At 37.6% G+C, this 26,585-nt stretch overlaps 1 protein-coding gene across 5 annotated transcripts; it reads left to right on the plus strand.

Moving 5' to 3' along the window:
- Nucleotides 1-1,483: 1,483 nt before the first annotated feature.
- On the plus strand, nucleotides 1,484-26,081 carry HMGCR (3-hydroxy-3-methylglutaryl-CoA reductase). 5 transcript variants are annotated; one of them, XM_054555125.2, is made up of 20 exons: nucleotides 1,484-1,573; nucleotides 6,617-6,804; nucleotides 7,894-8,005; nucleotides 8,286-8,373; nucleotides 9,620-9,704; nucleotides 11,240-11,345; nucleotides 14,078-14,184; nucleotides 14,294-14,410; nucleotides 14,823-14,983; nucleotides 15,099-15,346; nucleotides 15,455-15,633; nucleotides 18,517-18,711; nucleotides 19,070-19,228; nucleotides 19,377-19,534; nucleotides 20,350-20,455; nucleotides 22,658-22,828; nucleotides 23,171-23,311; nucleotides 23,397-23,555; nucleotides 23,986-24,140; nucleotides 24,288-26,078. In XM_054555125.2, the coding sequence occupies exons 2-20, from the start codon at nucleotides 6,640-6,642 to the stop codon at nucleotides 24,340-24,342; spliced, it is 2,667 nt and encodes an 888-aa protein (XP_054411100.1). In that variant the 5' UTR covers nucleotides 1,484-1,573; nucleotides 6,617-6,639; the 3' UTR covers nucleotides 24,343-26,078.
- Nucleotides 26,082-26,585: the final 504 nt, after the last annotated feature.

Below are 26,585 nucleotides of genomic sequence, written 5' to 3' on the forward strand. Positions count from 1 at the left end.
CATGTTTGTCACTATATCTCCCATGCCAACCACAGTGTACTCCACATAATGAGCATTTCAAAGGCACAACATTTGGTAAAGAGATATGAATGAAGGTCTTACACTGAAGCAGTGGGGAACAGTAGAACCAGCGTAAGCATTAGATCTGGGTTCAAATTCCAGTTTTACTCATTATCTATGTGATCTACAGCAAGTTGCTTGACAAACTTTAATTTTTACTTTTTTGTAAAATGGGAATAATATCTATTATATAAGGATTATAAGAAACTATAATTATTTATTAAAACTAAGGAGTGTTTAGTGTTTTCTTGGTAATGTGTTTCAAAATATGGGCTTTAAAAATTGAGTGAAATACAATTCCTGTCCTTAATAAATTTCCACATACGATAGTAAGACAAGTCAAAAAATATTATGGAAATTTTATGGGTTTTCAAGGTCGGGAGTGATGATGTGTTTGAGGGAATTAGGAAAGGTGGTGGTATATGAAAAAGTCCTTAAGGGATATTTAGGATCTCAACAGTTAAAATGGGTAGGCATGTCCAAGGTAAACAAAGAGAACATAAGCAGGGAGGTAAAAAGGTACTGAGTGTGACTGAAGAAGGGCCAGTTACTCCTGGCTGAACTGTAAGGTTCGCACAGAAAAGTAGAGATACGTCAGAAATGTGTGGTGGGGCCACATTAGTGGTGACAGGCTCTTTCTTTAATCCAGTAGACAATGAGAAACGCTGATTTGGGTCTATGGCATAATAGGAAGCAGTACGCCACATACTGCGTGTGGGAGCTGTGCAGGACAGATTGGAAAGTGGATGCGTGTAAGACTGGGAAGACCAGTTAGGAGAGGCTACTGCACTGTTTTAAGTAAGAGATAATAAAGCCCTGCACCAGCCGGAGAGCAGAAGGAACGCACAGAAGACGCAGGAGAGGCACATTTCAGAGAGAATCCAGTATGCAATGGATGTCGCACACGAGAGAGAGATGCAGGTAACCGGAGCCATTTACACTAATGGGTAAATCTCGGGACAGCGCTGGTTTCGGCTACCGTCCAGTTACAGGTTTGAGGTGCCCGTCGCCGCCACCTTCCCTTTTTTATATTCCTCTTTTTCTCATGGCCGCCTCCACTTCCCTCCATATCTCCCGCGCTAATAAGTGACCTTTCAGTCATCGACCTGACCCTGCGTTTTCCCTCACGCTCCGATTCTGCTTCCTATCACTGCCTCCTACTGTACTCTCACAGCCAGGAGGAGCACGGGTCAGGCCCTGGGGCTGTGGGACACTCCACCCTCCAGGTCCCCTATCGCCTTCGCCTAGGTAGCTGCCATGCGTGCGCCCCCACGGCTCTAGGACCAATAAGCAGGCCTTAGTGCTGGGACTCGAACGGCTATTGGTTGGCCGAGCCGTGGTGAGAGATGGTGCGGTGCCTGTTCTTGGCCCTGCAGAGAGCTGTGGGCGGTTGTTAAGGCGACCGTTCGTGACGTAGCGCCGTCAGGCCGAGCAGCCCCCAGGCGATTGGCTAGACAATCGAACGATCCTCTGTTACTGGTCGAAGGCTCGTCCGGCTCCGAGCGTGCGTAAGGTGAGGGTTCCTTCTGCTTCGCGTCTCCGTTAACTAGACACAAGCTGAGCGCCAGCGCCGGGGTTCGGTGGCGTCTAGTGAGATTTGGAGGTGAGGCGGGCGGTGGCCGAGAAGGGGGGCCGGGGCGGCGGGGAGCGGGGCGGAGATGGGTGGGAGCGGGGTTTGGGCTGTGTTGGTGGCAATTCTGGAGCTTCCCTCGGCCCTGGGAAGTGGCTACCGGCAGCTCCTTCGGACCTGGAGGGGGCTGCGGTTGCGCTTTGTCGGTGTGGCAGCCCGGACTCGCGGGGACTGCAAGGAATGTCCTTGAGGCCCGGCAGGCCGAGCGGCGGCCGGCACCAGTGCTGGAGGAACCCGGGGTCCCGGGGTGGGCTTGAGAGGCGGGCGGCGGTCTGGCCTCTTCGTGACTACGGTCATCGTCGGTGGACCCGCGGGGCGTAGCTGCGTTCATCGGCCCTGTTCAGAGTAGGCAGTGCTGGCTGCACGGTCACGATAATCGGGGCGGAAAGGGTGTCAGGCAGGGTGACCTCGGAGGCCCCTGGATTCGAGAAATGCTAGGGGTCTATGGGGCTGTCGGGCCGGCAGCTCGCAGGGCAGACGGGAGAAGCGCCTGCATCCCGGTATCCGGGCATTCACGCCCAGGAACTGCTGTTCGTTAGCACCTTTCTTTTAGGTGACGGGAAAGATCTCTGTAAATGCTGCTGACTAACTTAGAGCCATGAAAGAACCGTGGATTGGTGTAGATGTGTCTGGTTATTTACAGGAGAACGGCTTGAGAGGATGCGGAGCCCAACGTGGGGATTCGCACAAGGACTCAAAAGATTCTTCTCCCCTTTTTTTTTTTTTTTGGTAAGGGGCGTAGTCTCCTTGGTGCTGATATTCTTTTAGGAAAAATGTACCTTGGAGATACAAATATAGAACAGTTAATTTCTGCAGTAGGAGGAGGTCGATGTACTCCATTCTTAAGTAGTCGTTTGAAATATTTCAGGATTTGAGGATATTCCTTCTTAGACATGGTCCTGCAGAGTCGTAGGAAACATTTGTTTCTGGGCTATACTAAATGTGCATGATTTCGGCGTCCCACAAGGTAGAGAATGTACTTTTTGTTTACTTATGAATTTATTTTCCTCTCCATGCAGTGAAAAACATTTTGCAATTTAGAGATAATCTAGCAAAGGCCTGGACAGTACTTTGGGGATAGGCTGGATTTTGCAGGCCTGCTTTCTTGTAGTGTTCTTCCAGAACTTATGATAAACTTGGTGGCCAAAACAAATGGGAATTAGTAACATGAAGGTTAAACAAAACTGCACATAGGCTACAGTATTAACATGAAAATTGTCAGGTATGTGGGATAACCATTTCAAGATAAGAGTGTGAGTATGCGTGTTCACACACTATTCCTTTATGGTCTAGTTTCTAGACTATAGATAGCCACATTATGGAATTACATGGTCTACTTAGGTTGACCCATGTGAAATTGCCAGTATTTAAAATTCAACTAACCTACAAAAATAGCAGTTTCATATGATTCCATTTAACACTTATCTTTGTCAGAGAACTTTGGAGCTCTAGCTTCATAAGTGAATGAAGAGAAGAGATATGACTTAAAAAACAACATGTAATAGAACGTGAGCTAATTGGGTATAGAATCCAGGTTTCCTGATTGCCAGTGCAAGATTTGTTTTTTTTTTTTTTTCCTTCTTTCTGGAATACCAGCTTGAGCAGCAGAATGCTAGATCTTGTTGGGATTGAAAATGACTGCCTTATAAGATGCAGTTCTTGGCTTCAAAGAGACAAAATGTACACATTTATTAATTTGAGAACACTGTGAGATAGTATATAATCAAATACTGGAATGTGTAATGCAGGCAGAGTGCTGAGTAGGAGGAAGTAAGATGCCAAAACATCCTTTTCTGCAGTTGGCCATGGTAGATGGTTTCTGTAGCAGATTGGATTGACATTTAAGAATTATCCATTCTTTTAAAGAATCTGTAAAATGTTTGCAGCATACTTTTTAGTCTGAATAAGTAAGGCATACCTTGCCTATTTACTTTGTTTCTTTAAGTAAAATTAATTTTTATTGCAGCATTGCATAAATACTGTCAACTTAATTTGCAGGAGCTATCCTGTAGCCCGCTTGTGCCATTTGCAACTGCTGATGAAGGTGGACAATTGGATTCTATGGCATGGAAATGCTTTGCATAATCACAGGGCAACGGGGAGGATGTTCATGAGAAATGAGATTGTTTATAATTATGGTTACTTTTGACACACCCTCATAAGATTGCTCAGTTTGTTTCCAAATAGGTGGGGTTCTCTGTGTTTAGGGGCGGCTGACAGAATCGTGTAATTTTTTTCCTTGAATATTGCAAAGATGACTTTACACCTAGGAAAAAAAGTCCCAGAATTACAATGCCACCATAAAATCTTTTGAGGGAAAACATAATGTGTCTAATGTATAATTACGGGTTTATGATGTTAAACCAATTTGTTCACAAGTTAGTGTTCCTTCTGGGTTGCAGCTAAGATTTTAACTCAAATGAATTAACTTTTTAAAACAATGAATCTGATTGACATAATGAGGAATAATCTGAGCTGAAGTGTTTTTTTTTTTGCAGGGAAAGAGGGTTAGAAATAATTTTGACCTAATTTTGAAACATGTAGTTAATTTACTTTTTGGAACTTTGATGCTAATTGATCCTTTAGAACAGTTGGTAGAGTTGTGTTTTAAATATAGGCAAGAAATTATGTGATAGAATACCATGATGAAAATCTAGCCTTTTAGTGAGTCTTTTGTTTATAATTAAGTAGAGTTCAAATCTAAGATTTGATTAAAGATTTCCAATACTTAAAAGTCCAAGTACCTGCTAATTTAATATGAGAAAGTATTTTGTTGCTGTTGTTCATTTTCCAGGATAGTTCCAAGTTTACTGTCTCTAATCTGAAGATCTGAAATCCGAAATGCTCCAAAATCTGAAATTTCTTGAGCACCAACCTGACACTCAAAGAAAATGCTCATTGCAGCATTTGGAGTTTGGATTTTGGATTAGGGATGCTAAGCTAATAAATGTAATGCAGATATTACAAAATTCAAAAACATCCCGAATCTGAAACGCTTCTGGTCCCAAGCATTTTGGATAAGGGATACTCAACCTGTATGTAAAATGTTTCTCCTTCCCGTACCCCATTAATAAGTTCCCTGAATGCTCTGCATTTAGCCTTAAACTAGAGGGCATGGGTTACATCCATATCTAGGTGCCTTAAAAAAAAGTCGTCTTTAGGTCTGTTTCAAGATGTCATAAAATACATGCTACTATAGCTTAAGAATTTAAGCCAGCATTTGTTGAGCAATGCTATATATGAGTGCAAGGTGCTGGAGGGTAAATTGATGAATAAGACTCAGGGTGGAAGGTTGAAAAAGCATGAGTAAACACAGGCAGGTACATGCCACATTTATATTCCTTTAGGTACTGCCAGCTTTTTAAAACTGTGACCCACAGTGGGAAATACATGTTAATTTAAAAGCCACACACACACTTATATATGTATAGTTTCTTGAAACATAGTTTTAAGAAATAATACCTACCCATACTACCTGGCTTACCCAACAGCTGTTTTTTTATAATATTGTTTTCTATTTTATTTTATTTAAAAATGTTTGTTCTTAACGACAAAATTGATGTCATGATGTAATTGATGCAGTTGTTGTGGATCAACAGTTTGAAAACTGTTTAGCTAGTGGTGTGGTATGTCTGAAATGTAGAGAACATGGAGTGATGCAGTGAGAGATAACACTTGGTATTTGCTTTGGTTCCTTAAAGCTACTCTTTTTTTTTGGTCTTTCCCCTAACCCTTTATAAATAGATTAATGCTTTCTTTCACTTAGTTGATTGCCTTTTTATAGTCTGTCTTCAACAGATGAATCACTTTTATTTATTACTAAATGTGAGATTCATTTGAATTCTTGCTAGAGTGGCAGTTAATGAGCTTACTTTTTAAATCTTTTTGGTTGATTTTTGCAGGTTACTAATATGCCTTATCACAGGCATTAATTTTAGTGAAAGAAGTAAAACTTGCAGGTTTATTTGTGGAGACCAATGGTAATAGAAGATTTGTTTTCAAAATCAGAATATCAGAATTATTATTTAGCAAACAGGAAATTTAGTCATGGTAGTCACTAGATCAAAATCTTCTATATGTTCTGTTGGGAATTTTTTTGAATGCTATGTACAGATACTTCAGCTAGTCATCCTCTTCTAGTACTGTTCCAGCTTTTGATTAGTTGTGAAAGTTTGGAGCTTTTCACATCTAATGCTTTTCCATTGGTCTTCTAGCACTATTGTTGATGATTCTGCTAGAAGAAAAGCAGCCACCACAGCAAAATTCTTAACCCTGTTTTATTAATGTAGAAACATCTATCAGAAAAGACTTTTTTTCTGTTGACAGCAATGTTAGGAAGGTTTATTAAACATCCTTTTGCTAGTGACATTATGCCATATGTTGTATGGAATGAAAAAGTACAAGAGGTCCCTGCCCTTGAGGATCTTATAAACTAACATGATTTATAGCAGGACACTCAACAAGTAGCTTCTTGGGTGTTTACCTTTTGTGTAATCCAATTGTAGATGATGAAGAAGATACTTAACATGCATTTTATATCTAGGTAATCAGAAAATGTGAATAGCTGTTTCTCACTTGTGTTTTCTGCTTGATTGCTCTTCTACTTGCAAGGCTTAGGTAATAAGGTCAAGATACTTATCTGGTTTGATCTTAAATGTTTGAATTCATATAATTTTTAAGAAATGGCTGCTTTAAAGTTGGTTGCCAGTGAGTAATAAAGGATTTATTGTTTGAGTGAAGAAGTAATAACATAGTTCTCTTAATTTTATAATTATTTTCCAGAATTATAAGGAACAGTATCAAATAGTCATATGTATAGGACACTGTGCATACAAAGCAGGGTTTACAGCACACTTTTCCTTAAAATCTTTTCCTAAAAATACAATGAGCTGTATACTAAGTGTTCACACTTGATATTCCTTCCAGGATCCAAGGATTCTGTAGCTACAATGTTGTCAAGACTTTTTCGAATGCATGGCCTCTTTGTGGCCTCCCATCCCTGGGAAGTCATAGTGGGGACAGTGACACTGACCATCTGCATGATGTCCATGAACATGTTTACTGGTAACAATAAGATCTGTGGTTGGAATTATGAATGTCCAAAGTTTGAAGAGGTTAGTGAAGTTAATTTGATATTGACTAAAGTGAATTACATTTTCAATTTCTGAAGAGCCCTTAAGCCCCTATAGGGACCACATAATTTTTAAAAGTTATGAGTAAAATATTTATTTTAGTATTTAGGAACTTACCTCAAATTTCTGCTTACATGGAATGCACTGGAAATGCTCTTATTTTGCTTTCTCTTTACAAATGAATGTAATTGACTTTATTTGAGAAATACATCTTTTATAAGTGACTAATAGTCAAAAATGATTGTGGGTCGGGTGTAGTGACTCATGCCTGTAATCCCAGCACTTTGGGAGGCCAAAGCAGGAGAATTGTTTGAGCCTAGGAGTTCAAGACCAGCCTGGGCAACCTGGGCAACATAGTAAGACCCAGTCTTTAAAAAAAAATTAAAGGCTGGGCACAGTGGCTTACACCTGTAATCCCAGCACTTTGGGAGGCCGAGGCGGGTGGATCACGAGGTTGGGAGATCGAGACCATCCTGGCTAACACGGTGAAACCCGTGTCTCTACTAAAAAATACAAAAAAATTAGCCAGGCATGGTGGCGGGCGCCTGTAGTCCCAGCTACTCAGGAGGCTGAGGCAGGAGAATGGCGTGAACCTGGGAGGCAGAGCTTGCAGTGAGCTGAGATTGTGCCACTGCACAATCTGTCGCCTGGGCGACAGAGTGAGATTCCATCTAAAAAAAAATTAAAAAATTAGCTGGGTGTGGTAGCATGTACCTGTAGTCCTGCTACTAGGGAGGCCATGGCAGGAGGATCCCTTGAACCTGGGAGGTTGAAGCTGCAGTGAGCTGTGATTGCACCACTGTACTCTAGCCTGGGTAACAGCATGTAACCCTGTCTCAAAAAAAAAAAAAAAAATTGTGGTGATGTATTGGCTTACCACAGTGGTTTGATTAAAAGTTGGATTTAATTTTTGATTTGTAGGTTTGTGATTTTTATTGGACTTGTGCTTACATTTATGTTCTTATGACAATATATAAATGAATTACACATGCAAAATAAAAGTTCTTAGTTTTGATTACTTATTTTAAAAGTCAAAGCTATTGGAATTTCCTTTTCTTTCTCTCCTATTAGGATGTTTTGAGCAGTGACATTATAATTCTGACAATAACACGATGCATAGCAATCCTGTATATTTACTTCCAGTTCCAGAATTTACGTCAACTTGGATCAAAATATATTTTGGGTAATAGTTTTACATATTTAACTTCTGGTGTCATCAGATTTTTGATTTGCTGTGGAAATAAACCTGTTCATTCAAATCATGGATTTGGAAATACGTGTATTGCTGAAAGTGTGCTGCATGCATTGAATAGTTTCCTTATTATTGGCAATTAGACATTCTGAAATTTGAGATCTTAATAATTTGGAGTAAACTAGTATTATCTCAGAATGCTGTGTGACACTGTTATTATTTGTGTAGTAAAGGATAAAGTTTTTTTAGTATTGAACTTTTGTCGTTTTAGGTATTGCTGGCCTCTTCACAATTTTCTCAAGCTTTGTATTCAGTACAGTTGTCATTCACTTCTTAGACAAAGAATTGACAGGCTTGAAGTAAGTATTTAAAACCTAAATATACTTTCTGTCAAAATACATTTTAAAAAACTTTTATTCCCCATGCTGTAAAGGTACATTTTCAAAAGTTAAGAAAATAAGGGGAAATTTTTTGTATAATTTTACTATTAGCTAATTTTAATAACTATTAACATTTTGGCATATATCCTTTTCTACTGTTTTTATACTTAAATAAAATATCTGATATCGTATATATTGTTTTATAATTTCTTTATGCTTAATAATAGTTTATCAACATCTTTCCATGTCCCTTTTTTTTTTTTGAGATGGAGTTTTGCTCTTGTCACCCAGGCTGGAGTGTAATGGCATGATCCTGGCTCACTGCAACCTCCACCTCCCGGGTTCAAGCAGTTCTCCTGCCTCAGCCTCCTGAGTAGCTGGGATTACAGGCACCTGCCACCATGCCCATCTAATTTGTGTATTTTTTGTAGAGACTGTGTTTCACCATGTTGGTCAGGCTGGTGTCAAACTCCTGACCTCAAGTGATCCACCTGCCTTGGCCTCCCAAAGTGCTGGGATAATAGGCGTGAGCCACTGTGCCCGGCCTCCACGTCCTTAATGTTAAACTAAATTGTTTGTAATGGCTATATGTATTCTCTTCTGTCTAAACATCTTGTAGTTTATTAATCATCTAATGTTGGACTGTTAGGTTATATAATTTTTTTCATTAATAACAACACTGTGATGAATGTCTTTGTAACGAAATTTTTGTTCATATTCATAATCATTTTCTTAAGATACATTCCTAGGAGTGAGACAGTGGTTTTGCTTTTTTTAGAGCTTTGCTTTTTTTTTTTTTTTTTTTTAAGAGCTTTTCAGTGCTATTATTGCCAATTTAGTTTCCAGAAAGTTTGTTTAGTTTATCCTTCCACAGGTAGTGATCAATGAAAATTTTTGTATATTCCACTTTTTTTCCCTAATGGTAATCCAAGGAGATATTTTTTACTAAGGATGATACTTTGATACAAAATTATCAAAAGGTGTTTAAGTGTAAACATACTTACATTTTAACATTAAAAATATTTTTAACAAATATTTTGAGCAACTATTATGTTTAGCTTTGAGGATGCCAAAGAAATATAGGGTATACCTTTTTGTCTGCAGAAAGGTACACATACTACAGGATCATACAATATGGAGGGGGAAAGGTTTTGTTCTAAAAAGATTTTTTTTAAAATCATACTTTTTCCCGTTAAATTTATCTGATCATTTTGTTCTTTTCCAGTGAAGCTTTGCCCTTTTTCCTACTTTTGATTGACCTTTCCAGAGCAAGCACATTAGCAAAGTTTGCCCTCAGTTCCAACTCACAGGTAAGTATTATTTATAAGATAGGAATGTGAATAGTATTCCTTTTTTCAGTTTACATTAATAGGAAGGATTAATAGCGTTTCTTCATAGCACAAGATTTAAGAATTGCCCAAAGTTTTAAGTTTAATTCTCAAGTCCCAAGACTGGTCTCCATAAGTGCCCCAGGAACAGTCCCCTGTATCTAACAACTCAATTATGATTCTGTAGCTACTGGAATTTGGAATTGCCCCCATTTTTCTTTTTGAAAGTTTTCAGAAATTATGGTAATAATAATTTTTGGGTAAATAAGAGTATTTTCCTAGTGAAACATGTCAGAGAGCAGAACAAGATCTAATGGAAGAGAACCCCAGGGTAGATTGATTGATTGATTGATTGATTTGAGATGTAGTCTCACTCTGTCACCCAGGCTGGAGTGCAGTGGCGGGATCTTGGCTAACCACAACCTTCGCCTCCTGGTTTCGAGGGATTCTTCTGCCTCAGCCACCTGAGTAGCTGGGATTACACACGTGCACCACCATCCCCGGCTAATTTTTGTGTTTCAGTAGAGACGGAGTTTTGCCATGTTGGTCAGACTGGTCTTTAATTTCTGACCTCAAGTGATCCACCCGTCTCGGCCTCCCAGAGTGGTGGGATTACAGGTGTGAGCCACTGCACCTGGCCAGATTTATTTTTAAACCCCTTAAATTAACACTGGCATTATTTCCTATTTTAAGTTTCATCTTAATGTTCATTAGTCACTTTGAAGAACCTAACCATTTTAACAATATTACATCAGAGTATCTTGAGTATAAAATAGCACACAATTCTGCCCTGATTATTTATTGATGAATGTGTGTGATCATTTGAACATATTAACAAGGAAGTGAGTTTGGTTTTATTAATACTAATATGATCTCATAAAAAATTTGCAACTAAGCTTCTGTCATGGTAGGTAAAAATATAGAATGTTGTAGGATTTAATTATGTGTGATTTAAATGACAGAGTTAATGCACTACCTCAAAGGAATATTCCTAAGAAATATCTTACTCAGTGGAAAGGGAATCAGGGCACTATATGTTCTTTTTTAAAAATTTGGCTGGGCGCAGTGGCTCACACCTGTAATCCCAGCACTTCGGGAGGCCGAGGTGGGCAGATCACCTGAGGTCAGGAGCTCGAGACCAGCCTGGCCAACATGGTGAAACCCCGTCTCTACTAAAAATACAAAAATTAGCTGTAATCCCAGCTACTCGGGAGGCTGAGGCAGGAGAATCGCTTGAACCCAGGAGGCGGAGGTTGCAGTGAACCAAGATCGTGCCATTGCACATTGCACTCCAGCCTGGGAAACAGAGTGAGACTCCATCTCAAAAAAGAAAAAAGAAAAATTTTAAAAATCCTTTATGTTACAATCATACTTTCTATCTTGAATACCTGTTTTATCATATTGTATATTTTACTCTTTGAATAGTAATTTGATATTAATATAAGCCATAGGATGCTCTAACATTTAAAAAAGTTATTTTGTCCCTTGCCCTCATTGATATGTTTGATCTGTTTTAGGATGAAGTAAGGGAAAATATTGCTCGTGGAATGGCAATTTTAGGTCCTACGTTTACCCTCGATGCTCTTGTTGAATGTCTTGTGATTGGAGTTGGTACCATGTCAGGTTTGTAAGCAATTTTTGCCATATTTTAAAATAGGTATGTTGCTAAAGAGGAAAAAGAACATCTTGGACTTGTATTATTTATTGTTAAATTCTGACTTTTAAATTACTCTTAAAATTTTTTATTATATTAGTGTGTGGGTATATCTGGCCTGTTTGCTTTGGTGGAAACTTAGCAGCAGGTTACTGATTTATTTTTCACTCCTGCCATCCTCTCTTTGTGTTCCACTTTGTGATATTTTTATTCATTTGATTTCTTTTTTTTTTAACCAACATTGCATTCCAAGGCTGGTCTGGAAAACACTTTCCAGCCCCTGCTGTTACTTAGACTCAATTGGTGACTTGGTTCTTTGTGTTTTAATTATCACGTAGGGAGAAAAGAGTCAGGAATTGGACAGATCTGAGTAAGATTCACCTAATAAGGTGATTGGAAATATTTAATCCGATAGTAAGCAGTACATCTCAGCAAGTACCCAGCATTAGCTTCAGCACATGTTTCTTCATTCTTAATTGGATAGTAGAGAATTAGATATTAATATCAAACATAGGACTTCATTATGTAGAATAAAAATTACAGGCTGGCATGGAAATTTGGCAGAAGGAATATGTTATGCTGTGTGAAGGTCTCCTAATCATTAGGACTATATTTTATGGCTTTCTTATAAAGACCATACTTGGTTAACTACTATGTATTTCCTGGTACCTTAGAGCCCCCAATGAGATGCCTCATTCTTTCAGAAGTAAATTATCTAACTTTTAAGGGTGTAAATTATTGTCATTAGTTTAGGCCTCTTCAGTGGATAGTGTATTAAAAATGTAATATTGCTTCTAACTTTCTGAGAGTAAATTATTATTTAGTTATCTATTCTTTTATTCAACAAAGATTTTATTTAGCAAATAAAATATTTTTTAATTTTAAAAATTTACTTACTTTAAAATTTACTTTTGGGAATACAATTTTATGAGTTTCGACAATGACATAGTCTTGTAACCACCACTACACTCAAGAAAAAATGTTGATCAGGTGAAAATGTACTTGTCTGATTTTATTCAAGCAAAAGAATATGTGAGAAGGGGATTCGCCAGGAAGTAATAGTTGGGCCATGAAACTACGGGATTATTCATTGAAATAATAATGATGTGGAAAGCAGTTGGGCGATGAGTTTTGTCATGATATGGTCAGAGAAGTAGACAAAGGAAGTGATTAGATTTGTGGTTGGAGAAGACAGTGAGACATTTACAGCTATACAGAAATGGTATAATTAGAGATTTGGGTTAGGATAAAAAAGTACAGATTTAACACATATTAACTTGGAAGTAACCCTTTGAAAAAGCCAGTACAAAAAGAAGAAAGTCTTAGCTTCTTGGATGTATGTGGATTGGTGCTGTTTCTTTGTGTATAGAGAGACTTATCTGGGGACACAGTAAGGAAAAATGCCTGGAAAGCATATGGCAACAACATGAGTGAATATCGTGCAGAGAGAAATAGTAGATAGTCAAGTCGTGAAAGCATTGGTCAAGTATGGTTTTAATGGCCTCAGGTTTGAAAAGATTATATTCAGCTACTATTTAAAATGTAGTTTGATTTATAATGCTTTTGTTATTGTGATTTTGTAGTCTCTTGAATTTCCACATTTGAGGGTAATTGTGGAATTAAAAAAATACAATATATGCTTGTTCTAGTCAGTCAAATGATATCTTAAAATTTAGGTAATAAAATACAACTTTGAGTTTTTGAGCAGTTTTTATAGGACAGTTTAAATTTATGTTTCAAAGCATTGGGAATTAAAAAAATACAATATATGCTTGTTCTAGTCAGTCAAATTATATCTTAAAATTTAGGTAATAAAATAAAACTTTGAGTTTTTGTGAGCAGTTTTTATAGGAGAATTTAAATTTATGTTTCAAAGCATTGTTATGTTTGAGTGACATCAGAAGTATGTTTTATATTATACTCAAGTTTATTTGTAAAGTGAGGGAGAAGGATTTGGTGGTAATCTAAGGTCTCTTCTAGCCTCTATAATTCTGTTTTCTATTTGAGATTACCAAATGATACCTTAAACAGTTGTAGTACAATATATTTGTTAATTTTTAGTCTTGAGTTGGCATTTTGTATTATATCATTTTCCAAACAGATCAATGAAATAACCAAAATTATAAGAACTTCAGTAGGCATCATTGAGGTTATATTGAAATCAGAGTTTGTTGGTACATAAAAAATATTATTTTGACCTTATATCAGGACTGGCATAACTGGCAGGATATTCTACTTATATAAAAAATCCTTGGTTAATTGGCAAATTGCTTTTCTCCTAACAAGTGGGATTAGATCAATAGTGTAACTGGGGCTTTGCTCCATCAGAGTAGCCTGTCCTCTCCTTATTTAATAATAAGGCACTACTGCTTGACAAAAAGGAATTGGAAACACATATGTTTTATCAATTGTGTATTAAACACTACCGTTCTGCCTGGCACTGTGATATTGGGGTCATGGGAGAAGGCAAGAGCTTTGCCCTTGAGGGACTTAGAGTTCTGTGGTTATTCCTGCTGTTTCCTAAGGCTGGCATCACCTCTAAGTTGCTAATTCTATTTCCAGTAAATGGCAAGGAGCTTAATGTACTAATATTTTCATGTATTTGTCTACCTGCAGGAAGACAAATATATCTTTGTGATATATGCAGCATCAAAAATAACGTACACTTTACTAGTTATATCTTTAATTTTTCTCTAACCAGGGGTACGTCAGCTTGAAATTATGTGCTGCTTTGGCTGCATGTCAGTTCTTGCCAACTACTTCGTGTTCATGACTTTCTTCCCAGCTTGTGTGTCCTTGGTATTAGAGGTAAGACCAATTCTTACATATGGCACTAGTAGAAGAGTAAGATTTCTGCTTACACAGTTTACTTAAACAGAATCAATACCTTCTAATGTCACACTGACTTAATTTGTAGCTTTCTCGGGAAAGCCGCGAGGGTCGTCCAATTTGGCAGCTCAGCCATTTTGCCCGAGTTTTAGAAGAAGAAGAAAATAAGCCAAATCCTGTAACTCAGAGGGTCAAGATGATTATGGTAATGACATAGTTTTCTTCTTCTTTTAGTATCCTCAGTTCCAATCTCATTCTTTTTAAGATTTCTTTTTTTCTACAATTTTGGCCCATTCAATGATATTGCACTCCCTTCTTCCTTTTTTTCTTAATGTGTTCATTTCTTTGAGGCTCCTGGTCTTTATTAGCCCCTTTCTCCTAAACAGACTTTTTAAGTTCCTCCACCTTATCTCTCTTTGAAAGCCTGTTCTTTGGGGTGTTTTCAGTAGTTCAGTGGGGTCACTACTTTAGTTAGTTGCATAGCAAGCTTGGGGCTTTTTTTTTCATGGTAAGGGGAAGCTATGAGAGATAATGCCTGGCTGTCCAGTTGCTAGGGATAAGAAATTTAAGTTCTATTGATATGCAGAGGATACATTATTTTTAAAATTTTATTTCAGTCTCTAGGCTTGGTTCTTGTTCATGCTCACAGTCGCTGGATAGCTGATCCTTCTCCTCAAAACAGTACAGCAGATACTTCTAAGGTTTCATTAGGACTGGATGAAAATGTATCCAAGAGAATTGAACCAAGTGTTTCCCTCTGGCAGTTTTATCTCTCTAAGTAAGTTAATTGAAATCTACTTTGTGATATATTAATCATAACACTCTATGCTAATATAAGTTTAGATTGTGTCCTTTACATTTCTGAATAATATTTTAATTTGTTTTTTATTTAGAATGATCAGCATGGATATTGAACAAGTTATTACCCTAAGTTTAGCTCTCCTTCTGGCTGTCAAGTACATCTTCTTTGAACAAACAGAGACAGAATCTACACTCTCATTAAAAAACCCTATCACATCTCCTGTAGTGACACAAAAGAAAGTCCCAGACGATTGTTGTAGACGTGAACCTATGCTGGTCAGAAATAACCAGAAATGTGATTCAGTAGAGGAAGAGACAGGGATAAACCGAGAAAGAAAAGGTAACTTGTTATTCTCTTCACTTTCAATCCTTCATTGCTTTGTCAAAAAGTAGTCTGTTTTCAAAATTATGTGCTGTGTTGTGAGATTTCTTTTGATCTCTTGAACAGTTGAGGTTATAAAACCCTTAGTGGCTGAAACAGATACCCCAAACAGAGCTACATTTGTGGTTGGTAACTCCTCCTTACTCGATACTTCATCAGTACTGGTGACACAGGAACCTGAAATTGAACTTCCCAGGGAACCTCGGCCTAACGAAGAATGTCTACAGATACTTGGGAATGCAGAGGTGAGGATGATAACATAAACTCCAATGTGGCATTTTTCATTACAAAGGAGCTTTTTCAAGGAAGAAAAATCTAGTATCTGCTGAACACTACAGCTAAGTACTGGGCACGGTGTAACATGACTAACAGATACTATCTTCTTTCTTTATTTCACACAACCTTGAGAGGTAGGTAAAATTATCTGTTTTTCAAATGAGAACATTGAGGTTCCGATATGTTTAATTTCCCAAAGTAGTACCTCTAGGAAATGATAAAGCTGATAGCAGGGTCCAAGATTTTCTGACTCCAGAGTCAAAACTCTTTCTAGTTTATTACTGTTTATCATAGAGATGAGTGACTACTGTATTCTCATAGGTGTGTTGAGGCCTAGAAAGAGTTTAACACAGAGACAAGTTTCAAAGATAGAAGAAAGTTTGTTTTTGTTTTGTTTTGTAAGCTTGATACCCATGAGGAAGTTTGCCTTTCTTTCTGACATTTGAACAGGGCTTTCTGCCTACATGACCATATGAATCTACTCATGCTTTCATGCAAATAATCATGTTCCATCCATGTCTGCTTAATATGGTTCTTTCTTTTAAATATATTTTAATACGTTTATTGGTAAAATGCAGTTTTTTGCCAGCTTTATTGAGGTATACTTGACAAAATTTTATTTTATTATTATTATTATTATTGTTTTGGAGACAAGAGTGTCACTCTGTCACCCAGGCTGGAGTACAGTGGCACCATCTTGGCTCACGGCAACCTCCACCTCCCAGGTTCAAGTGATTCTTGTGTATCAGCCTCTTGAGTAGCTGGGATTACAGGCATGCGCCACCATGTCTGGCTAATTTTTGTGTTTTTAGCAGAGATGGGATTTCACTATGTTGGCCAGGCTGGTCTCAAACTCCTGGCCTCAAGTGGTCTGCCTGCCTCGGCCTCCCAAAGTGCTGGGATTACAGGTATGAGCCACTGCATGCCCGGCCTGCATTCTTTAATCATATACTTTTTAGCTAAACTTAGTCATTGCTCTTTAAACACAGTTCCCAACTCTGGGTTCCTATTCTTGTCATCTGACATGCCTTCCCCTCTCCAGGTGTTCACACCTTTAGGGCAAATGCTAGCATCTCTATGAAACCTACCTCAATTCCGCCAAACAGAAGTAACTTTTCTTTTCTGAAGCATCCTTTATATAGAGACTGTGCATTTTTAATGGCAGTCGTACCTTGTTGCTTATATTACATTTACATGAATATCTCCATTATTAGACATCAGGCTCTTAGACAGCTAAGTCCATGTCTTGAGAGGGCCTTGGATTTCGTAGGTGCTCAGTAAACTTACTAAGAGAATGAATGAATTTGCACTGATAATACATAAACCAGCTAATATTTATCTTACTATTCTTTTGAAAAATTAGGCTAATATTAGTGTTTGCAAAGAAGATCCTTAAATAAACCCACAAAATGGAATTACTGGTACCAGTTTTGTGGAGGGTGGTGATTGTGAGTGTGTGTGTGTGTATATGTATGTATGTATATCACCACCCCAAGCAGAGTCAAGAGATAGCTAATAAACCAAGTGAAAATATTAGCAATTTATATTTAAGGCTAAAGGGCTAATCTCTAATCTATAAAGAGCTCCTACAAATTGATGAGACTAAATTTTTATCTAATTTTTAAAAAGAGCAGATAATATAATCAGTCTATTGTCAGGAAAAAAGTACATATGGCTCTTAAAAATGTGAAAAGGTGATTAACTTCATCCTAAGAGAAATGCAAATTAAAATTGTACTTGAGATATTTTCACTCATCAGATTGGCAATAATCCCAAAGTTTAATAACATACTCTATTGAGGTTGTAGGGAAAGGTCTTTTCTTGTTTTTTTGGTTTGGTTTTTTTTTTTTGAGAAGGAATTTTGCTATTGTTGCCCAGGCTGGAGTGCAATGGCACGATCTTGGCTCACTGCAACCTCTGCCTCCCGGGTTCAATTGATTCTCCTGCCTCAGCCTCCCAAGTAGCTGGGATTACAGGCATGAGACACCATTCCTGGCTAATTTTGTATTTTTAGTAGAGACGAGGTTTCTCCATGTTTGTCAGGCTGGTCTTGAACTCCGGACCTCAGGTGATCTGCCCGCCTTGGCCTCCCAAACTGCTGGGATTATAGGCGTGAGTCACTGCCCCCAGCCTGGAAAGGTCTTTTCTTACATTGGTGGTGAGAAGGCAATTGGACAGTGTTTATTCAAATTAATAAATTTGTAAAAATTATAAAAATTTATAAGATTATAAATGTTCATACCCTTTGGCCCAAGACTTGTGTGAATTTATACCCATATGTGTGCGTGTGTATATATATATATATATGCATATTTATAATCATGCATAAAAAAATCTCTGGATGGATACACAATAAAACAGTGGTACCTATTTATGTGTAGGTAGCAAAGAACTGGGCAGACGGTAGACAAGGATGGGATGAAGACTTTTTGTTATATCTCTTTTAATATTTAGTTTTTAAAACATGTGAATATATTGCCTGTTCAGGATATCAAAAATAGAAAGTTTGCTAGAGTTTAAACAATAGCTGTTACATCTGACACACACCTGAAACTTTGCTAAATTCACATTATTTTTCTTTTTATGGTGTATTAGTGCAAACCTGTCTTAGTATTGTAAAACCTAATGATACGGTATTTATATTATTTTTGTTTGGCATTTTTTGCATTAAATGAATTATTTTGCAGAGGTATCTTTTAATTAAAAACTACAGTGATTTAATTTAAAAATTACATTATTTTAGCTTAGCATTATTTGTATTAAATGGTTTATAACATGAAATACAGTCCTTCAAGTCTTCTGTTTCATCTCTCGCTCTGACCCCAATTTCATTTTTTTCTCCATTTCTTTAGAAAGGTGCAAAATTCCTTAGTGATGCTGAGATCATCCAGTTAGTCATTGCTAAGCATATCCCAGCCTACAAGTTGGAAACTCTGATGGAAACTCATGAGCGTGGTGTATCTATTCGCCGACAGTTACTTTCCAAAAAGCTTTCAGAACCTTCTTCTCTCCAGTACCTACCTTACAGGGATTATAACTACTCCTTGGTATGTTATTTTCTCGATTAAGAGAGATTTGCTTTGTATGTTTTTAATCTTTTTTCTTGATTAGTTTCATATATGTACACAGTTTTATAAAACATTTTCCTTTTAAATAATTTTATCCTAATTTTTTATTCTGCTTATGATGTAGGTCATAGGAATTAAAAATATTTTTCCTGTTTTTATAGTCATTACTCAAGATTTTAGTATTTTAAACACTTTTTAAAGGTGAATTAAACATTTTGTTTAAAAAAAATACATACTAAAGGATTAAGTTTGGAGATAGTTATTACTGACAAGCTGAGATAAATTTTTGTGCATTTACTATATAGATTTTCATTTGGTGCCTGACTTTACCTTTTAGGTGATGGGAGCTTGTTGTGAGAATGTTATTGGATATATGCCCATCCCTGTTGGAGTGGCAGGACCCCTTTGCTTGGATGGAAAAGAATTTCAGGTTCCAATGGCAACAACAGAAGGTTGTCTTGTGGCCAGCACCAATAGAGGCTGCAGAGCAATAGGTGTAAGTTGGCATTTATATATTTGCCAGTTTAAAAATACATCATAGATAAGGCAATGAGAAGAGTTTTAAGGACAATTAGTGATATCTTTTGGGTCAAGCATGAGCGTTTTTGGGTAACGTGCTTGCTTCTCTAACATATACTGTGTAGCTTGGTGGAGGTGCCAGCAGCCGAGTCCTTGCAGATGGGATGACTCGTGGCCCAGTTGTGCGTCTTCCACGTGCTTGTGACTCTGCAGAAGTGAAAGCCTGGCTTGAAACATCTGAAGGGTTCGCAGTGATAAAGGAGGCATTTGACAGCACTAGCAGGTGTGTGAGTGGATTTGTATGTACAGTTATATCTATTTGTTTATTTTAGAACCAGTGTCATTTTCTATGATTACCAAACATAATTGTTAACATATTACCTGCTTAAGAGCACATAACAGAATATCAACTTTAAAGCCATTCATTTAAAATGAGTAATATTTATGCTTGGTTGGGGGGAAAAAAAGAATGTTGATTCAAATGAATAGCTCCACAGAGGTAAATTAGTAAGAAAAAAAAAGTGTGCGCTAGTAATTTTGATTAGACTGTTACTTTGCCTAGGAGAGAACTGTCTTAGAAAAAAAGATTTTTCAAATAGGAGAGAAGTATTAGTATAATAGACTTACTTCAAATAAAGAAAATTAATAAAGTAGCATAATCAGCACAAATGATAACCACAGTATAGTTCAAGCTAACACATTTGTTTTTACGTGAACTGTGTAAGTTTATTAAGAAATAATTGTGACTGGGCGCAGTGGCTCACGCCGGTAATCCCAACACTTTGGGGAGGCCAAGGCGGGCAGATCACTTGAGGCCAGGAGTTAGAGACCAGCCTGGCCGACATGGCGAAACCCTGTCTCTACTCAAAATACAAAAATTGGCTGGGCATGGTGGCCCGCACCTGTAATCCCAGCTACTCGGGAGGCTGAGGCAGGAGAATTTCTTAAACCCAGGAGGTGGATGTTGCAGTGAGCCAAGATCAAGCCACTGCACTCCAGCCTGGGCCACAGAGTGAGACTCCGTCTCAAAAAAAAAAAAAAAAAAGAAATAATAATAATAAAAGAATAAAACACAATCTCTGCATCTTTTATTTATAGATTTGCACGTCTACAGAAACTTCATACAAGTATAGCTGGACGCAACCTTTATATCCGTTTCCAGTCCAGGTCAGGGGATGCCATGGGGATGAATATGATTTCAAAGGTAAGTGTAGGCAGAGTATCTGAAAGTACTCTTATTAAAATGAAAGTACTTTTATAAAAAATCAGGCATTTGTTGATTGGTATTCCTTACATTTGATAGATTTAATTTAGACTTGGCATTACACATATCCTGAGTTTACTTAGGACTGGGAACAATCTTAGTGTTGACATTTCAAAACTTTATCCAGTCAAGAGACCACCTTTGAAGCTGACCTCTTCCAGAGACTTCAAGATTTGTCTTTAAGAACACCAATATAATTCCAGTACTTGGGGAGGCCAAGGCAAGAAGATTGCTTGGGGTCTGGAGTTTAAGACCAGCCTGGGCAACACAGTGAGATGCTATCTCTACAAACAATAAAAAAAAATAGTTGTGCATAGTGGCACACACCTGTGGTCCTCACTACATGGTAGGCTGAGGCAGGAAGTTAGCTTGAGCCTAGGAGCTCGAGGCCAGCTTGGGCAATGTAGCAAGACCCTGACTCCATTTATCCATCCGTCTGTCCATCCGTCTGTTTTCAATTTAGGATATTTTCTGCTTATGTGGGGTTTACAGCCTAATAAACCTATCAGAAGTCAAGGAGCATCTGTATAAGCTTTAAAATTGCCAATAGACAGTATGGCAGTTCAACAACTTAAACACAAAATTACCATATGATCCAGCAGTTGCACTTCTGGGCATATACCCAAAAGAACTGAAAGCAGTTCTCAGAGAGATATTTGTACAGCTATGTTTGTAGCAGCATTTTTCATAATAGCCATGAATTGGAATCAACCTTAGTGTTCATTGTTGGATGAATGGACAACAAATTAGATGTATTTGTATGTGTGTGTATGTATATGTCTATATAAAATGGAATATTATTCAGCTTTAAAAAGGAAGGAAATTATAGCACATGATACAGCATGGATAAACATTGATGACATTATGCTAAATGAAATAAACCAGTCACAAAAAGACAAATACTATATCATTCTACTTGAATGAGGTGTCTAGAATAGTCAAATTCATAGAAACAGAAAGTAGAATGGTGGTTATCATGGGTTTGGGGAAGGGGAAAATGGGTGGTTGTTATTTAGTAAGTACAGAGTTTTTGTTTTGTGAGATGAAAAGAGTTCTGGGAGCAAAGACATGGAACCAACCCAAATGCCCATCAATGATAGACAGGATAAAGAAAATGTGGCACATATACAGCATGGAATACTGTGCAGCCATAAAAAAGGAATGAGATCATGTCCTTTGTAGGGACATGGATGAGCCTGGAAATATCATTCTCAGCAAACTAACACAGGAACAGAAAACCAAACACCACACCTTTTCACTTGTAAGTGGGAGTTGAACAATGAGAACACATGGACACAGGGAGGGGAACAACACACACCGAGGCATGTCGGGGGGTTGGGGGCAAGGGGAAGAGCATTAGGACAAATACCTAATGCATGTGGAGCTTAAAACCTAGATGACAGGTTGATGGGTGCAGCAAACCACCATGGCACATGTATACCTATGTAACAAACCTGCATGTTCTGTACATATATCCCAGAACTTAAAAAAAGAGTTCTGGGGATTTGTTGCATGGCAGTGTGAATATACTTACCACTGTACACCTAAAAATGGGTAGGATGGTAAATTTTATGTGTTTCACCACAATAAAATTATTTTTTTAATTGCCAATAAATATGTTTTGGGTTATTGAGGTATGAGTTGTTAATTGAATTAATGCCATTTAATTGGAAGTCATTGGAAGGCTTATTTGTATTTTATGTAATATAAAGCTCAACGACTTTCCACTCACAAGATCGACTCTTATGACCCACTTCTCTTTACAGACTTCATTACTTGGGGTTTTAGGTAACAGCTGAATAACTAGAAGATGGAATTTATTACTCATTCCCCAGTGACATATAAATATGAGTATTTTTATTGAGTATTTTTAACATTATCATTTTTTATCTACATCCTATTCAACAATGACTACAAAGAACTTGGTTTTCATACCGAGAAAGAAACACATTAGGAATCTATACCTGACCAAGAAAGTAATTGTGATGGTTAACAAAACAGCTGTTACTTTTGTGCTCGGTTTCTTTGAAGTATAGTTATTATACTTAGAAATATATCATAGATACAAATTCTTCTCATAAGGATGAAGGATGAATATTTTATGCATTTTGATATGTATGTGTTTTGGGTTCTTGTTAACAGGGTACAGAGAAAGCACTTTCAAAACTTCACGAGTATTTCCCTGAAATGCAGATTCTAGCCGTTAGTGGTAACTATTGTACTGACAAGAAACCTGCTGCTATAAATTGGATAGAGGGAAGAGGAAAATCTGTTGTTTGTGAAGCTGTCATTCCAGCCAAGGTTGTCAGAGAAGTGAGTGATTGGATGGATAATTTATCTTTTTTATTTTGTAATCTTTAATTGTATTTAAAAATGGGGGAAAGGAGTATTAACATTTTAAATAAAGTTAAATATATGGGACAGTGTTTTCCATCAAAGATGACTGTTGTGCCTTGCCCATCTGTCTGTGTGTATCATCCATAGGAACAAACTTTACTGATTTTTTTTTTTAATTTTTATTTTTTAATGGAGGACAGGGCTTAAATGGGGCCACATCTAGACTTTGTTTTCTGGAGGTGCAGAAAGATAGATTTGGGTAACATTCCCCTGAACCTTCTGGAGGAACATCTAAATGTACACAGCTCTGTTTTGTAGGTATTAAAGACTACCACAGAGGCTATGATTGAGGTCAACATTAACAAGAATTTAGTGGGCTCTGCCATGGCTGGGAGCATAGGAGGCTACAACGCCCATGCAGCAAACATTGTCACTGCCATCTACATTGCCTGTGGACAGGTGAGCTCTCCAGCCTCCACTTCTCGTGTTACGTCTTTCCAAGTGAAAGAAGTATGTTGTATGTTTTTTCTTTTCTTGTTTCCAGGATGCAGCACAGAATGTTGGTAGTTCAAACTGTATTACTTTAATGGAAGCAAGTGGTCCCACAAATGAAGATTTATATATCAGCTGCACCATGCCATCTATAGAGATAGGAACGGTGGGTGGTGGGACCAACCTACTACCTCAGCAAGCCTGTTTGCAGGTATGATGTATCAGGCATAGAGTCCACAAGCCTAGTTCTGACTCTCTGGGTTTCTCTTTCTATCTGAGACTATGTATCACTCACCTCTATATTTTAATTGGTCTTTTCAAAACTCTCCTGTCATATCAGCCTAATCCATTGTGTCCAAATAAGCATGTTTAAGCTTATGCTTAGATAAGAAAGTAGATGAAGAGAGCAAATGAATGTTCATCTACTGAGTTAAGGGTACTGCCAGTCAGGCTGTGAATATTATGTTAGCTATGGTATTATGCACTGTCAGGCGTGGCTGTCAAGTCTTGGAAAGTTAGTACTTCCAGTGGAGTCTAGCTCTATTCTGATGCCATTATAGTTGCCCTGTTTTTAGCTGACTTAGTAAGAAATTGTTCATGATTTTAAGGGTGAATCTTTTTGTGTCTCTCTCTGGCTACAGATGCTAGGTGTTCAAGGAGCATGCAAAGATAATCCTGGGGAAAATGCCCGGCAGCTTGCCCGAATTGTGTGTGGGACCGTAATGGCTGGGGAATTGTCACTTATGGCAGCATTGGCAGCAGGACATCTTGTCAAAAGTCACATGATTCACAACAGGTAAGACTCAAAGATATATTTAACATGTTCCCCCTATACTTCAAAAAATATGCAGTGTAAAAACTTACTATTCAGTACTGTAGTTCCAAGTTAAAATTCTACACTCCTGATACTTATATATTGCTACCCTGTCATTTTCTACCATAGGTCGAAGATCAATTTACAAGACCTCCAAGGAGCTTGCACCAAGAAGACAGCTTGAATAGCCCGACAGTTCTGAACTGGAACATGGGCATTGGGTTCTAAAGGACTAACATAAAATCTGTGAATTAAAAAAGCTCAATGCATTCTCTTATGGAGGATGAATAGATGTGATTACTGAGACAGCCACTTGGTTTTTGGCTCTTTCAGAGAGGTCTCAGGTTCTTTCCATGCAGACTCCTCAGATGTGAACACAGTTTAGTGCTTTACATGCTGTGCTCTTTGAAGAGATTTCAACAAGAATATTGTATGTTAAAGCATCAGAGATGGTAATCTACAGCTCACCTCTGAAGGCAAATACAAGCTGGGAAAAAAGTTTTGATGAAATTCTTGAAGTTCATGGTGATCAGTGCAATTGACCTTCTCCCTCACCCCTGCTGGTTGAAAATGGATTTTTAAATTATATTGTAGCTGATGAAACTCCTGATTTTGTAGTTAATTTATTAAGTCTGGGATGTAGAACTTCAAGAAGTAAGAGCTAAGTTCTAAGTTCATATTTGTAAGTTAATACTTCATTTGGTGCTGGTCTATTTTGATTTTGGGGGGTAATCAGCATTATTCTTCAGAAGGGGGACCTGTTTTCTTCAAGGGAAGAAACACTCTTATTCCCAAACTACAGAATAATGTGTTAAACGTGCTAAATAGTTCTGTCAGGAAAACAAATCACTGTATTTATCTCCGTAGGCTATTTGTTCAGAGAGCCCTTTTGTTTAAATATAAATGTTTGTCTAGATTGGCTATAACATGTCTTTCAGCATTAGGCTTTTAAGAAACACAGGGTTTTGTATTTACTAAAGATATCAGAGCTCTTAATGTTGCTTAGATGAGGGTGACTGTCAAGTACAAGCAATACTGGGACCTTAGAAATCATTGTAGAAACACAGTTTTGAAAGAAAAATACCATGTCTCTAAGCCAACTTTAATTGCTTAAAAGACATTTTTATTTAGTTGAAAAATCGTTTTTTTTGTAAACTGTATCAAATCTGTATATGTTGTAATAAAGCTTATGCTAGTTTATTGGAAGTGTTCAAGAAATAAAAATCAACTTGGGTACTGATAAAATGCTCTAGCTTGGGCCAGAGAAGATAATGTTCTTTAATGTTGTCCAGGAAACCCTGGCTTGCTTGCCGAGCCTAATGAAAGGGAAAGTCAGCTTTCAGAGCCAGTGAAGGAGCCACGTGAATGGCCCTAGAACTGTGTGCCTAGTTCCTGTGGCCAGGAGGTTGGTGACTGAAACATTCACACAGGGCTCTTTGATGGACCCACGAACGCTCTTAGCTTCCTCAGGGGGTCAGCACAGTTATTGAATCTTAATTTTTTTAATGTACAAGTTTTGTATAAATAATAAAGAACTCCTTATTTTGTATTACATCTAATGCTTCAAGTGTTGGTCTTGGAAAGCTGATGATGTCTCTTGCAGAAGATGGACTCTGAAAAACATTCCAGGAAACCATGGCAGCATGGAGAGCCTCTTAGTGATTGTGTCTGCAGTGTTATTGTGGAAGATTTACCTTTTCTGTTGTACATAAAGCTTAAATTGCTTTTGTTGTGACTTTTTAGCCTTTTTCTGAGCTTTTCATGGAAATGGCAGTGAAAAATATATTGAGTGTTCATTGTAGTGACTGTAATTAATATCTTGCTGGATTAATGTTTTGTACAATTACTAAATTGTATACATTTTGTTATAGAATACTTTTTTCTAGTTTCAGTAAATAATGAAAAGAAAGTTAATACCAATAAGTGTAAGCAGTAACCTTTTTTTCTTTGGATTAACCCTAGCCCTGAGGTCTGGAAGCTTGTAAAGTCTGGTCATAGTAGTAACCTGTAATTCATGCTAGGAGTCACATGACCATTTATTCTCAAACTCTATAACATTGATTGATAGCAGTATTCTATTACATTAAAATGAGCTCTCTTAGAGGGTTTTATTAGTTCAGATTTATCATCTCAACTAGACATCTTTTGGATAGTGAGAGTGGGAGGGCTAGTTAAGGAGAAGAGGGGCAGCCACAACCAAACAGCCATTGCAAGCATTTAAGCTGTGTGAGCTGAATTAGAGAGGGGAGTTTGTACAGCTTAGTATAGCTGAGGATGGCCTCTTTAGAAATTATTGTGAGTCAATAATTTACAGAAAATTATTGGCTACACTTTTGCTGTAATTAGAGGTAAAAAGGTATGTGTGAGTCACTAAGAAAGAACCAAAGCCCAGATACTAGAGAATCAGTTTGAGTTTTTCTCTGAAAT

Source organism: Pongo abelii, chromosome 4 (assembly GCF_028885655.2).
Source record: "Pongo abelii isolate AG06213 chromosome 4, NHGRI_mPonAbe1-v2.0_pri, whole genome shotgun sequence".
NCBI classification, from domain to species: Eukaryota; Metazoa; Chordata; class Mammalia; order Primates; family Hominidae; genus Pongo; species Pongo abelii.

Coding starts and splice junctions, on each gene's coding strand:
- HMGCR (XM_054555125.2), top strand. CDS start 6,640: ATGTTGTCAAGACTTTTTCGAATGCATGGCCTCTTTGTGGCCTCCCAT. Junction 15,634..18,516: donor AGATACTTGGGAATGCAGAG/GTGAGGATGATA, acceptor CCATTTCTTTAG/AAAGGTGCAAAATTCCTTAG. Junction 23,312..23,396: donor TCTACATTGCCTGTGGACAG/GTGAGCTCTCCA, acceptor TCTTGTTTCCAG/GATGCAGCACAGAATGTTGG.